The sequence below is a fragment of the Zerene cesonia genome, chromosome 14, assembly GCF_012273895.1.
Source record: "Zerene cesonia ecotype Mississippi chromosome 14, Zerene_cesonia_1.1, whole genome shotgun sequence".
NCBI lineage: Eukaryota > Metazoa > Arthropoda > Insecta > Lepidoptera > Pieridae > Zerene > Zerene cesonia.
Window position 1 is genome coordinate 6,884,038 of NC_052115.1, and position 14,908 is coordinate 6,898,945.

The window sequence follows — 14,908 nt, forward strand, 5'->3', positions numbered from 1 at the left end:
TTTAAGAATTGAGCCAAGAAAAATAAATAAGACAGACATTTAATCTGTCATTGTCACATCATGACATCAATTCAACAATTCAATTCAATCAATTCAATCTCAAAAATCTAGCGGCTGGCGGTATAATAAGATCACGTTTTTTCGATTTTTGTTTCTATTATGAATATACCTAAGTCAATTTAAATTTAAACCTTTTAAAGTAATTTAATTTGCTATTTTAACCGATAAGTTAATTTATTACGCTATCAATGGCTTTAGTTAATTAATCGTTTCTTCTTAAGGTGTCTTCGTGATTTTAAAATTCGCATCTACTTTCGGTTTAATAAAGTTTCTATAATACGCATTCTTCAATGTGTTCTGTTGAAGTCAACATTTTAAATTAATTCGCTACGCGGTTTTGTGCCTGTCAACACCCAATAATTGCAGTAAGTAATTTACCTACATCACTTTATAAATTTACCTACATAAGTTTATAACTTGCTTAACTTTTAAATTATCACAACATTTATAAAGTAATCTATTAATTTGTTTCGTTAATATAATTCAATTGATGAACGTATATAAATAAAGTTTTGCAAACTTTTTCGACTGATTAAAATTACAACTGAACTTACAAAATTTAATAAGTAAGAGGTAGAAAGAGACACGAGAGAGAAGTCGCAACATTTCTTCTTAATTTCAAAGAGACTTATTATCAAAATTATTAATATGTAAATGTATTTTAATTGGTTTGCAACAACACAATTCTCCAATAGGTTGCATAATTTGGTATGTAACATCTTATTTTACTTTCTATTTTTGAAAGAAGGTGGAGGTTCTTAATTAAATGATTTTATTTATATTTTCATGTGAAGATGAAGGTGGTCAGGATTTTTTTTTGATAATTATATAAATGCATAATTTTGTGATTGTTGGGTTTATTTATTATATAACTCTCATTTTTATCTGTTTGTCAACAATCTCAAAAACAAAGGAAGTTCTCAATTCAACTGAATTGTTTTTTTTTTTGTAATATTTCATCCTCTTTGATGTGATCCTTTTTTTTTTTTGATAGGAAATTGTTATTATTTGATCCCATATTAGAGTTAGAAGTGGCACCTCCCTTCTAAGGAATGTGGGTGACGTTACTTAGACAAAAGATATGTTATAATATATTTATTGAACTCATATAACTCACTCTTGTGGTTGTGGAATTTGAGCGGTGTGAGTGTGAAAAAAAAAATTTTTTTCTTCATATTATGTTTTTTTTTTGTAAGCGGCTAGAGTGACATAGACATCTTTTAATTGCAGCCAAACATATCATTCCCATGGGAACCTCCTTTGACTTAGTAGATGAAACCGGCAAACATTGCAACACTAGAATATCTTAACATATTTTTACTTGTTTTGTTGTTCAATTAAAAACTTGAATAAGTTCACCCAAGCGCAGCCAAAGCGAAGAACTAGTATAATACATTTAAATTAGGTACCGAAGACGTTAGTCTAGAACACAGTTGCATCACAGTAAACAGAATAGCTTACTATGCTAATATACACCCTACGATCTAAGTCTACCCTTTAACAAAGCCCATATAAGACTATACCGGATGTGGTTAATAAGCCAATACTAGTTAGGAAAAGGTACAAAACTCACAAATTAATAAGTAGAAAGCATGTCTAAATTTTGTAACCGTTTATGATATACTAGCTGCGCCCCGCGGATTCACTCGCGTAAGTCCGTATCCCGTAGGAATATCGGGATAAAAAGTTGCCTATATATTATTCCAGTTGTCCAGCTGTCTACATACCAAATTTCATTGTAATTGGTTCAGTAGTTTTTGCATGAAAGAGCAACAAACACACACATCGTTACAAACTTTCGCATTTATAATATTAGTAGGATTTAAGTTCAAGGTTCATTTGTGCTAAATGTGTTGTGAATTAGCAAATAATTGATATGTTTATGTGGCATTATCATTACATAATTAATTTTCTTATTTATCTTCTATATTAAAAAAAAACCAAATAGTAAAAACCAACAAACATGCACTCAACTTTTTCATTTATCATATTATATTAATTCTGATTTCTTATTAAGTCTTTTTTCAAATGTTTTTGCTAATAACATTTTAAAATATTTTTATCATACAAGCAAATTAGACTATAAATGAAATGCATGAGAAATGTGTATATGGCCACTTCTTATTAATTACTTATAGATATTTGTCTTGGCTGTCTCCATATCAGCCTGATTGCAGTAACCTTTGACCCTTGGTAGTGTTTATTAATGCTGTTGACTAGTGATAACACTCGGCGTTTCTTGTTAGTGCATAGCTGTTACTTTCTAGCTAGGTAAAAATAAATAATATATTATTTATGTTGTTAAGTATTATGAAATAGTATTAGCAGTAACAGGACTAGTAATAACTACTATTGCTTTAAGACAGAACTGAAATAGTAGTAATTACTGTGTGTGTAGGAAGCAGGTGTGTAGCTAGGAGTTCATTTTGTATTTCGCTACCATAAAAGTTTCGTTAAAAAATTATACTATTTTAATGACAAACACACAGACAACTACCATAGGGTTGTAACTATTCAATGAAGGGGCCCGTATGATATGTTTACGTCCGCGCTGCGCCCGCGCACGTTATCGTCGTGCCGCTGTGAAAATAATCGATATTATCGTAATTGTGCCTTCATGTGCAACATTTTTCGATAAAATATATTAGGCCTCGGTGTTGTTTGACGAATATTGGAAAGGTGACCCGTTTTTATCTGTTTCAGAATTGTGTTCGCATTTCAAATTTAATGTTTTTTTTTATTATTTTAGAGTAAAAACGATTTCATTTCGATATTGCTTTAATAAAAATTGTACGTAAGGTTAAATGTTTTTTGTACGCTTTTTGGAACGAAAGAAATTTAAATTTAAAACGGAGACGGTAAGAGGATACAAATTAAAAGATTATTCAGTAGAAATAAATGCATGAAAAGTAGAATATAATAAAAAGAACCGGATTTTGCTTTCTTCTAATGATTTGTACTAGTGTCCTCATAATTTAAGAAGTTGGTTTCTTATAATTATTATAGATTTATAATTATTTATGGTTAATAGAGGAATAATTAGTAGCGTATTATTTTCATTTCTTTGCTTTTAATAATTCTATTTTGTTTTGAATAATACATACATAATATTGCATTGCCATATATTATGTACATGTTTCGATGTATACAATATACATATTTATTAAGCAAATTTTACCATATCTTATTTTTACGAAATTCAAAAATTCGTTAGTATTTTTTATTATAATGAATAATGAAGAAGCAGAAAAACGGGGTAATTAATTGTATCGGTATCTGTATATTGCACAAAAAGGAATATTTTTGTTCGTGTTTTTATCAATATCCACATTTGAAAAAAATATGTTCTCATACATACATGATACAACAAACATACGGTTGGTTTTTATAGCTTGTATTTGTATATCAAATTAAAATTGTACATAAAAAGGCCTGAATAAAATTAATTACAATTGATCTTAAGTTTTAATTCAGTAAGAAACATTTAAATTGAACTAATTACGCAGTTATTAGTCGAAGACCCAGAAATGAGATACCCCAAGTACATACAAACCTCTGACTTCTTTCTATTCAACCGACTTCATCCAAATTCCAATGGTCCTGACTATAATTTTAGAAATTACATTCTGATACAGTGCCTTATAATAAAGATCGTGTGGGTACGGTGGGCGTTGCTATGAGGTAACAGGTAAATCCACGGAACACATCTAGTACGTATCTTATACGTAGTAATTGGCATTGAATGAAGCTCTGGCATTGAATATATTTGGCGGTAAAAACGCTGCCGGGTCTGTAATTTGAAGTTATTACTCTTAATCTGTATAAGAGTTTTTTTACAGCACGCGTACGCGTTTCGTGAATAAATAATAAGTGTGGTTTGAATTTTGTAATACGCTAAAGTTATCCGATACTGAGTTGCTTTGATATAACCGATTGTTATGTGTAATTGGTATTATTTATAGGTTATGTTTCTGAGATGATTTGTTTTAGAAAAAAAACAGTGCGTGTGCTAGTGATAGGTGAGGTTCTGAACTATACCTTGCTCACTCACCAATGAACATGACTCGATTAGATAGTACCTCGAAATATAATTTTATATATAATTTTAATTGAAGGTAACTGTAAATTAATAAGGTATGTATAATTGTTGTGTAAACAAACGAAATTTACACCTATATTACATTTGTAATCAATGATCATGTACGTAAGTGCCTTTAAGAAAATAGCCTAGTTCTGGCTCAAAGGCTGCCTCTTTCGATATCCCTGGCGTTGTGGGTTCATATGGTCACTTATCATCGAGTGACGCATCTGCTTCAGTAGTCTTTTCTTCTATAAAAATCGTTTTAAATGTATAGAGACTGCCCCTTTGGAGTTCTGTGTAGTGTTGCGGGTATGATGGCAATTTAGCATGTGGAATTTATAGTTAACTATCGTTCCGCCTCGGCTTCGCACGGGTGCAAAATACTTGATATATACATATGGTCTATATGTATATTATAGTATATATGTATATATAGTATAGTACCTCTTGAATCGCTATTGAACTAAACCTCATCAAAACATGTTGCGTAATTTTCAGATCTAAGTAGGTATACGCAGACATTCAGACGGCGGAAGCGACTTTATTTTATATTATGTAGTGATACTCTATTCACATATTTCAGTAATCGACTCCTTTATACTTGATTCGGACCCACTTTAAACGGATAGAAAAAGGACATTCAAAAACGTACGATAATTTCATGAGTTTATCTCATTATCCTGATTTACTGAGACAATTTAATTGATTCTATCATAGCGTGTTGAAGTATTTTTTGTTAACTATATTTTTAATTTGTGAATGATTAGGAGTCTTCACCCTTGCTTATCTTTGTGTCTACTTGAACATTGTACTTTTTATGATACAGTGATTATGTCTTAACATACGCCATGTTTCAAACCTTATCTTTGTATACTATGAAACATTGCAATGCAGCGAGTATATAATAATTGTTCCCTAATAAATAACAACTTTATTAATAGTAAGATTTCGACAGTCGAAATTCGAACGCGTCCTAATGACTTACCTGTGTTTCATTGCTTGGAACATAATATACCGCCTGCTTGGTTATGTCGTCGTTTGATTTTTATGAATCCCCTTTTAGTTGTATTTAGATTTATAACTTGAAGGGTACATGCAAATAAGAGAATACGTTTTACAGCGTATTAAAGTAGAGATATGCAATTTTATATAAACCAATTTATCAATTGTAATGTGGCCCATATTAGCATATTATATTCACCTTTACGACAAGTCTAGACGAATAACTAATTAGTCGCAAACGGAACCATGTTTCATTAATTAACAAGCGGTTGTATTTATCTCTAACCCTCTATGTAACTTTTGAACTTTGGTACAACATTCTAAATATTTTTATCGTTAGATAACTGTTTACTATGATGTTAGTTGACAATTTCTAGAAAGTACTATAGCTGTATTATATCGTTAGAATTGTTTAACTAATCGTATTGTAACATTCTATTGAATAATTGTTATGAATCAAGTTTCGTGCCGGCTCGTTTCAGTAGAAACTAGTATTAGGTACCGAATTGTTAAATTCAAACTCAAACTCAAACTCAAAAACGTTAATTCAAAATATCCACAAAATTCTATTTTTGGAGTTTGGATGAGGATTCTCTCGCGTTTTTTTATATTTAATTTTTTTAGAATGTTTAAACTTTCAAACGGTCGATTGTATTGTAAAGTTTGGCTTACCTTATAGATATTGTATTAAAATTTAAGAGATAATCTTTGTTCCAGTTCTTGTTAAAATTTTCCACATAAGCAATTAATTTTGCAATAGGGGCCGAAGGTAGCTTTTCTGTGACAAGAGGTAGAAAAAAAATAGAATACGCTAAAAGATTAGCATCGTCACGATATATCGAAATCAATAGTATTTAATTCGTATCGTATCGTATTTAATAATAGTAAATATAGTAAAAAATTCTTTAAGTTCTATTCTTGCATTATCAGCAATGGTATTTCGAGTCGATAATACTATAATTATTGATTATTCACATCTTTATTGACGGAAGGCATTAAATATAATCCCGGTGACGAATTTACAAAGTATATCGGGGGAAGCGGTAGTCGTAAAAGATAATATAAATAATTTTTTTACATAAATATTGACGCCGAATTCTGTTAATATCCCTGCTAATATTATAAATGCGAAAGTTACTCTGTCTGTCACTGTGTCTCTTCTTCACGCCTAAACTATTTAACCATTTTGAATGAAATCAACCATGTTTTCAGAACCAAGAAAATATATGGAACTATTACCATATGTTTCTCTATTATCTCTTTTCCCGTTACTACGGACGAAGTTGTGGAAGGAAAACTAATATTAAGATATAAATTACAGTTTTACGCTGTATGTTAAGTCTATTATCGTTTGAATCATAAGAATCATAGATTTCAAAGCAGGAAAATTTTATCTTATTTTAAAATAATCACAATTTAATAATCAATGTATTTTCCTCATCACCATATAATGACATTTTGCAGTTATGGAAATACTGTCGTTCGTCAGAGAGCTGGTACAGGGGGCGGTGGAACACGCGGCGAGCTACCGTCTGGGGCAGACCTGTATCCGCTACATGGACAAGGTGCTGTGGACAGTGGAGAAGTGTGCACGATGGGCTGTGCCACCACCGTGTAAGTTGATGTCAAAAGTGTTTTACTAGGCGGCGGAAATGAGACGAAACCGAAAAACGGTGCTGGGTCAACCAGGAATAATGCATCTTTCGTGCGGAGAAGGATTTATTTAATTGTAAACGTTATTTTGAGTTAATCAGTAACATATAGGCGCGTAAGAAAATTGAACTCTATGCCCTTTCCAGGGCGGATTATTTTAAACAAAAAGCTATAAACCGAAACGTCGTGACCACTAGGATTGTAGATAATCGTAGGCTTTTTTTAATTTGACGATTTGGTGAATATTTATCTATTAAAGGGGGGTGTAAGCCACCTTTTATATAGCTAGATATATAGGGTTAATAGAACACGACCTAACTGCTTCTACTTGTTTATCTATACAGATTATCTCCATCTGAATGCTCTGCGTAGCTTAGGAATGACATTGTAGATCTCTGAAGGTTTTTTCGTTAATAATAATAATTCGTTAAGCTATTCAATTTGGGAATTGTTCAAAAATTTCAGAACAGTTCAATTTATTCATGCCGTTTTTATCTTTTCAGTGGATCAAGATGAAAGGCAGCAGCCGCAACTGATACGACCGTTACCGTGGGTGTTTTTCCTGATGCTGCTTATATTGCTGCGGTTGACCAGAGAGTCGATATCCCTCGTTAATCTGGCGTTTGGGAAACCACCGTTTAGATCTGCTGATATGGTGAGTGTTCTTTTAATAAAATTTATGCGTACTTTCTGGAATGCTTTAATAATTTACTTTTAATAATTCTGAGGCAATCAATTCCTGAACACTAAAATAATTCCTCTGCCATAGGTATCTTTCATATACGTCGTTTAAAGCAAGAGTTTTTTTTTTTAAGGTCTCGTTCATACAAAGCAAGCGTCGCTACCTGCGCACGCTGAAGTACCAAGGCACGCGCATGATGCGCGCGCGCAGCGAGGCCCCGGGCGACTCCTGGAGGAGCAGCCTGTACGGGCTGTTCCAGTTCACCATGTGCTTCCGGAGACACCACTATGCGAATAATAATACTACTCAGGCGAGCAACAATGATGAGGTGCTGGTAAGTTGTACTGCTGGATATGTGCTGAATAGCTTATCTGTCAGATAAAATGACGGTGAAATTACAATACCACGTTGTTTCGAGTAGAGTTTTTCAGTATACATGGATAAATAATTTTTCGTTTCATGTTAATTTCTTCCAAACAGCTCAAAGTAATTAAGTTTATCGTCTGCAGGTAGTGAAACGCACTAAACGTGGGCGCCAGTCGGCCAGCCCGATGGCGTCGACCAGTGAGACGAGCATGGAGCGACTCATCGAGAAGATGATGGTGGATTTGGATGCTGATTCAGATGAATCCTCCAGCTACACGGTAGGTATTTGGGAGAAAAAGAAAGAAACATAGATAGTCGAAGTAATAATAAGTAATAGTAAGTAAGTTTCAACATCGGACCACCCGCCGTATAAACAAATTCCATCCGCACCATCTGGATGGTTGGCGGTCCACCACCGTACGCTTCACCCGCAACTTCTCTCCGCGTACGGTGAAGCTTTGGAACGATTTACCAGCTACGGTGTTCCCGAACAATTACGACATTGGGGCCTTCAAGTAAAGAGCGTATATGTCTCTGAAAGGCCGGCAAAGCACTTGTAACACCTCTAGTGTTGTAAGTGTTTATGGGCGGTGGTGCTCATTTAACATCAGGTGGCCCACCTGCACCTTTGCTTGCTCTGCCATAAAAAAAAAATTAAATGCCATTAAGGTACTGGTTATTTCATGTTAGCTCAATATAGCTGTGCCTAAAAAAAATCCATCTCCTATTGCATCAAAACTTCAAACATTTTCCCTTGTGCAATTTTCTATTCCATTAATATATTATTAATGAGTTTTAACGTATTATATTATGGCTTATTTTATATTGCCACTCTGAACGCATCGCATGCATCGCAAATTTCTTTTGAAACGTCCACTTCGTATAATGGTATGGGTGATGTTTCCATACCTATCCTTTTAGAGAACGCGTCTTTACATAGATATATAAAGACAAAATTTTATATAATGGATGTATTCAATGCAATATATTATAATACTAGTCTCGGCTCCGCCCGGATATCAAGATACCTGTTTTATCCCAAGAGAACGTTTAATCGGGATAAAAATATCTATCCAAGTCAGCTCATACCCTTTCTGTATAAATTTCATCTAAATCTGTTCAGTAGTTACAGTGTGATCGACGGACTAACATCCAAACAAACAAAAAAACTTTCACATTTATAATATTAGTGTGATTACCATTTACGGTTTACAGTTTTTATTTGTTTATGGTCCCGCAGGACAGACACTGCCTAGTACGGGATCCAATGAATTCACATTCGTATATTAACTTTTAACTTTAAGAACCTTGGACACGTGCGTATTACTTGTGATTTTTATGTCTATCTTAAAGTAATAAAGATTTTTTTTTTTTTTATTATTTTAGTTAACAAACGCGGCGAGCTTGAAAAGCGACAGGTCGGATTATACGGAATCTGACCAGGAATTCTACAAAGAGTCAAATAACAGCAGCGCATTGTACACTTCCACGCCAGAGAGGGAGCTGTCGAGGGAGGAGAAAAGGAGTGACCTGGAGACAATATTGAACTTCGTACAGAGTGAACGCAACGGGCAGAATCATAAATTCGGTGAGTTTTGAATTTGGAAAGGCGTTATTCTAGACAATTTTTTTTTTCATGAAGACTAGCGGTTTAAGATATTTTTTGTACATAGACACTGTCATTTTATGTGGATTATTCTGATGTATAAAAGTTTACATTGTTTTTCTTTTTAATTAAGCCGTTTTGTTATTAACATGCTTTTATTATGTTCACGTGTATGTTTGTATGTAAGTATGCTTATGTGAGATTTCTCCACTTTAATCGTTTAACTGTGTACACTCATCAAGGATCATTGACAATACAATCATTGCATTTCTATCTCATTATTCTTATTAACATCAAAAAATGTCTTACATATAATATGTATACGAGCAAATGTGACAATTTAGTTGAATACTAGCGGTCCCCTCCGGTTTCGCCCGTGGTACATATATAGCCTTCCTCAATAAATGGGTTGTCTAACACTGAAATAATTTTTTAAATCAGACCAGTAGTTCCTGAGATTAGTGCGTTCAAACAATCTAAACAATTTCTTCAGCTTTATAATATTAGAATAGATATCATTAATGCTTTAATTTTTTTAGTTTTTGTTTGACTATATTATTGTAAACGAAAGCATTTATTACCCACATAAGAACTAAATAAAGAATTAGTGATCAAATTATAGAAACTTGACTTTTTTGTATTCTTTTTCTGAAATGAAAAATGAACGCAGAATTATTTGTAAAGCTTTAATACTAATGTAATAACAATAAGTATATTTTTTTTCAGCAAATGGAACATATACATTGCCAGCCAAAGAAAGGTATGATTCTCAAAATACTAAGTGATCTGACTGACTATATAATATAATTTACACTGGTCAATATAATCTCGAAAAGCAGTGGTGGCTCAGTGGTGAGAACCTCGGACTTCAAAATCGATAAGTCGGGGTTCGAGACCGGGCGAGCGTGCAGGAATTAAATTAATTTTTCAATTTATCTGCGCATGTGGATAACATCACCACTGCTTAAACGGTGAAGGAAAACATCGTGAGGAAACCGGCATGTCCAAGAATTAAAAGTTCGACGACATGTGACATCTGCCAACCCGCACTTGGCCAGCGTGGTGGATTATGGCCTGAGCCCTCATAGGAGGCCTGTGTCCCAGCAGTGGGAACATATATGGGCTGATGATGATGATGATGATGAATATAATCTCAACAATAATAGAAAATAAATCCCTGCCAATATTATGAGTGCGAAAGTAACTATGTCTATCTGTCCGTTTCTTTATGCCTTAACCACTGAACGGATTTTGATGAAATGCAATAATTGAAGGACATAAAAAGTAGTTTTTATTCCGTAAATCCCATAGTGAAAGATGCCAGTAAAACTCCGGGATTTCCTATCTTTTTCTTGACTGCATTTTTTTGTATAATAAAATCAGTTTAAATATATATGAATAACTCGAAACTTTCCGGTTATCTTAATATATATAAATTACGTGTCACGTTATTTGGCCGCGTTGAACTCCAAAAAAAAAAAACTCAAAACCTCCACAACCGATTATATCAAATTTGCACATGTGCAGTTTGAACCAAATTTTTTTTTTTATGTCACAGTCGGCAATTGAGCTGGGACGCTTGATGGTAAGCGCTACCACCGCCCATGAACATTTGTAGAGGCATAAAGTCCAAGGCAGACCTTACGCCTCTACAAATGGATTGCCGACTTGAAATTGGGAAGGGATTAAGAAAGGATTGGCGAGAGGAATAAAGGAAAGGACTGGGAAGGGGAAGGAAAAGGATATGGGCCTCCGGCTCCCCCAGTCACCGAACGAAACACAGCAGAGTGCTATTTCACGCTGGTCTTCTGTGGGGGTGTGGTACTTCCCCGGTGCGAGCTGGCCCAATTCGTGCCGAAGCGTGCTCGACTACCACATACGAAATTAAAATATAAGATAGTTTATATTATTACAATTACGATAAATATTTACCTGGGCGGAGTCGGGGCATGCAGCTAGTTGAATTATAAAACCTAGATAAAATTTTTGGATAATTTATTGCGAATTTGATAATTGTATGTTTTATTATTATTTCAGGATCGCAGAAGGGGAGCTGATATATTGAAAACTAAAATCTTAGCTGTACTAAAACTTTTACTATTTACTGTTTTTATAACTTATTTACACACTATTCATTTTAGAGGCATTTAAGCAACGCTCAATAAAATTTACTACAAACTATACTAATGTTAAGCGAAAGTTCATGCTTTTTCACTCTAACTTATTTCATTTTCATAGAATAGAAAGAGATAACTATATTATAATTGATAAATATATTATCAATTTTAATCGTAGGTGTTAAATTTTAAGTTATATTTATGGTTCCTAAACGATATGTTTCCATAGACAATACCATATGTGACAGAATTGCCAGTTGAAAAATGTATGTAATTAAAAGTGATTGCTAATTTTATTCTTGAACAATTTGTTGTTATCCTATGGTATTGTATGATGGAAAAAACTCAAGTCATTTATTTATATGTCAATTACAACATTTTTTATACTTTTTATTTTTAAATTTAAAATTACTTCATATCCAACAAAAATTTTATTTATTTCTACAGAGTCTAGAGGCGGGTCCTTTATTTATTATTATTCAAAGTAAAAATAAAAATACTAATTGAAACAAAGGCAGCTTTAGGTTATAAGAGTGTTTGTTATGCAATTTCCCTTATAATTATTTATGAATTCCAATGCCTTATCAAGCGACATTCCCGAAAACGCAGGTTTTAAATTTCTCTGTATTTCTTTATGTGGTACTTTGAACTGGGTGAATCGATTTCGATGATTCATTTTTCGTTTCAAATCTGGTGCCTTCCCCGTGGTCCGATTTAAATTTGATCTAGTTCCACTAACAATACACAATACTATTGAATAATGTGACGGAGGTTTTGACGTGACAACGTCTTAAATTAGGTTGCGGCTCGGAGTCACTCATGAAAAAGTGTAACGCCCGGTAACGTTACGATGAGTCACCGAACTATGATCGGTCCGCCGCGCGCGCAGCGCTAGAGAATTAGGTGCATTGAATCGGCGCGTGCTTGTGTCTCTGACTCTGTCTTTTTAGTAAACAAAATATATTTTTTATAGTTAAAATTTGTGCAATTCTTATTTTCATTCAATTCCTTGTTCCTATTGTGCAATTTAATAATATTCATATCAATAAATATTCTACCGAGAAAAAGACGTCACGTAAAATCTTCGCCCGTAAAACCGACTTTACAGGCAACCATTTTTTTTTTAATAATTGTGTTATCTATATAAATTATTATTATATTTGCAAAAGTTTATTATAATGAATGAGACACACACACACTAGAATATAGTCCTGTGTGTTCTAAATTTAATAAAATACTATTTTATACTAAATTATAATCTAATTTAATGTTTTGAATGTCGATATTAATATCTTATGTATTATATTTTATGGTTTTTCATTGGATGAAATTTTCTCATGAACATGACAAAGGCAATAAAAAGAAAATGCGAATATATTTAAAAATAATACATATTTTTTCACAAAATTTTTAACCGATTGCTTAAAATACTAATATGTCATGCATTTTATGGCCTTTGTTGTATACAGTGGAACAAATTTCACGCTGATAAAAGGTTATGAGAAAAGCAGTTTGATATATATATGAAAAATAACATCTAGTACGATCACGATATAAATGTAACTAACTGGATGTTGTTTGTTATAAAAAAATAGTAACCTCCACACTTAATAGGAAACTTTTTGGAACATAGACAATGTTTAATTTATCCACTTATGGGCCTGTTTTTTGGTGCACTCTTTTTTATGGTGTACAAATAAATTTAATTCCTAATCTCTTTCAATTTTATTCTTAACAATTTCATGTACGAACAAAGCTAAAAATCACATGTTCCCAGTTCTTCTGTTATCCACATATGTTTCTTTATTTAATTCTTTTAGGCAGCTCAGAAATCAGCATATCAATAAAGATTCAAATTAAAATCGTCATTACCTCTATGATAATAATTCATATTTGTGTACTTTTTGTTATATTATTATTATTCTCAAATAATATCTTGACTATATAAAGAGGACAGGAATATTAAAATATTTTATTCGTAGGGGATTTCAATTGACTATTGTTTCTTAGTTTTGTCAAAGACCATGCATGTGTCGGTTAGGAAAATTTAGTAACTAAAATAACGATTTCATCGAAATAAAGTTTATGTGTGGAGCTTGAAGCCTTTTAATATTGTGCCTTGCGAACGCTAACAGTAATATAAACAAAATGTTTACATGTAACAATAAAAAAAAGTTGAGATCTGACTAAAAACGGTTCACTTGTGCTGTATTATAACTTATGTAGACAAACTCGCTTGCTTCTTCCCAAAGCTTTGGCTGTGTCGTATCCATAAGACTGATGAGAAATGAACTGGAACATATCTTTAACGATTTTTTCTCGAAATATCATAATATTAATAATTTATTTTTGTAAGTGATTAAATGTTTGTATTTATTTGTAATAAAATTATGAAATTATTGAGTATTTTATTTCGTTATTCTATATAAGAATCATAAAAAATATCTTATATAATAAATTAACTGAGCCCCGCGGTTTCACCCGCGTAAGTCCGTATCCCGTAGGAATATCCAAATAAAAAGTTGCCTATGTGTTATTCCAGATGTCCAGCTTTCTACCTACCAAGTTTCATTGCAATCGGTTCAGTAGTTTTTGCGTGAAAGAGCAATTATAATTTTAGTAGGTTAATAGTAGCATAGTAGGAAGCTGGCTTGTTTAGGTTATAAGCCTAAGCAGAAATTTAACGTTTTTTTAAATTGTTTTAATTTGAAATCACTAAAAAGTATTGTACTTCAGCATAGAATTATTTTAGTATCTGTGGCTTCAGTTTAGATTTCTAATGAAAAAAAAAATAGATAAGAACATATTTGTGGATGTGGATACATCATGAGGTCGATGGACATCAAAGTGTGAATGGGCCTCAATCATAATCAAAAAAAAGTTTAAATTTTATGTTATATTTGCTGTTTTGTATATCATACATTCATTTTATTACCAAGTATTATTATTTGGCAATACAATATAATCGTTGCAAGTTTTTAACATCTATTTGATAGCATTAAAACCGGTTTTCATACATATGTGCTAGATATTAAGTAAGTGCATGAACATGTTACAATTATTTCAGATATTAGTGGGTTATCATTCAATTATTATCGTTTTAAACTAAATAATAAATGTTTTTCAGTTCATAGATCTCATATTGCTACTAAGTTATGGTAAAATTATAGACATATTGTTTTCGATTAAATAAACATGATTTTTGTAAATATAAAAAAAGACATTGTTTCCGCCCGGGATCGAACCGGGGACCTTGTGCGTGTGAAGCACACGTGATAACCGCTACACTACGGAAACTCAACGTTCAGCAATAAAATTGTGGTTTACATGCAGCAATTGAT

The 14,908-nt window shown here is 32.6% G+C and overlaps 1 protein-coding gene and 1 non-coding gene across 4 annotated transcripts; one reads left to right on the forward strand and one right to left on the reverse strand.

Moving 5' to 3' along the window:
* The first annotated feature begins 83 nt into the window (after nt 1–83).
* Nucleotides 84–12,333, forward strand: LOC119832079. 3 transcript variants are annotated; one of them, XM_038355687.1, is made up of 9 exons: nt 84–199; nt 282–425; nt 6,608–6,757; nt 7,300–7,451; nt 7,612–7,812; nt 7,988–8,122; nt 9,231–9,432; nt 10,177–10,210; nt 11,488–12,333. In XM_038355687.1, exons 3-9 carry the CDS (start codon nt 6,610–6,612, stop codon nt 11,513–11,515), a joined length of 900 nt encoding a protein of 299 aa, XP_038211615.1. In that variant the 5' UTR covers nt 84–199; nt 282–425; nt 6,608–6,609; the 3' UTR covers nt 11,516–12,333. The 3 variants fall into 3 exon arrangements, with proteins under 3 accessions (XP_038211615.1, XP_038211614.1, XP_038211616.1); XM_038355686.1 differs by having other exon boundaries at nt 84–425; XM_038355688.1 differs by lacking the exons at nt 84–199; nt 282–425 and adding an exon at nt 2,609–2,739.
* Nucleotides 12,334–14,791: 2,458 nt separating this feature from the next.
* Nucleotides 14,792–14,864, reverse strand: Trnav-cac. Its single transcript has one exon. It is a non-coding gene; the product is annotated as a tRNA-Val (tRNA).
* Nucleotides 14,865–14,908: the final 44 nt, after the last annotated feature.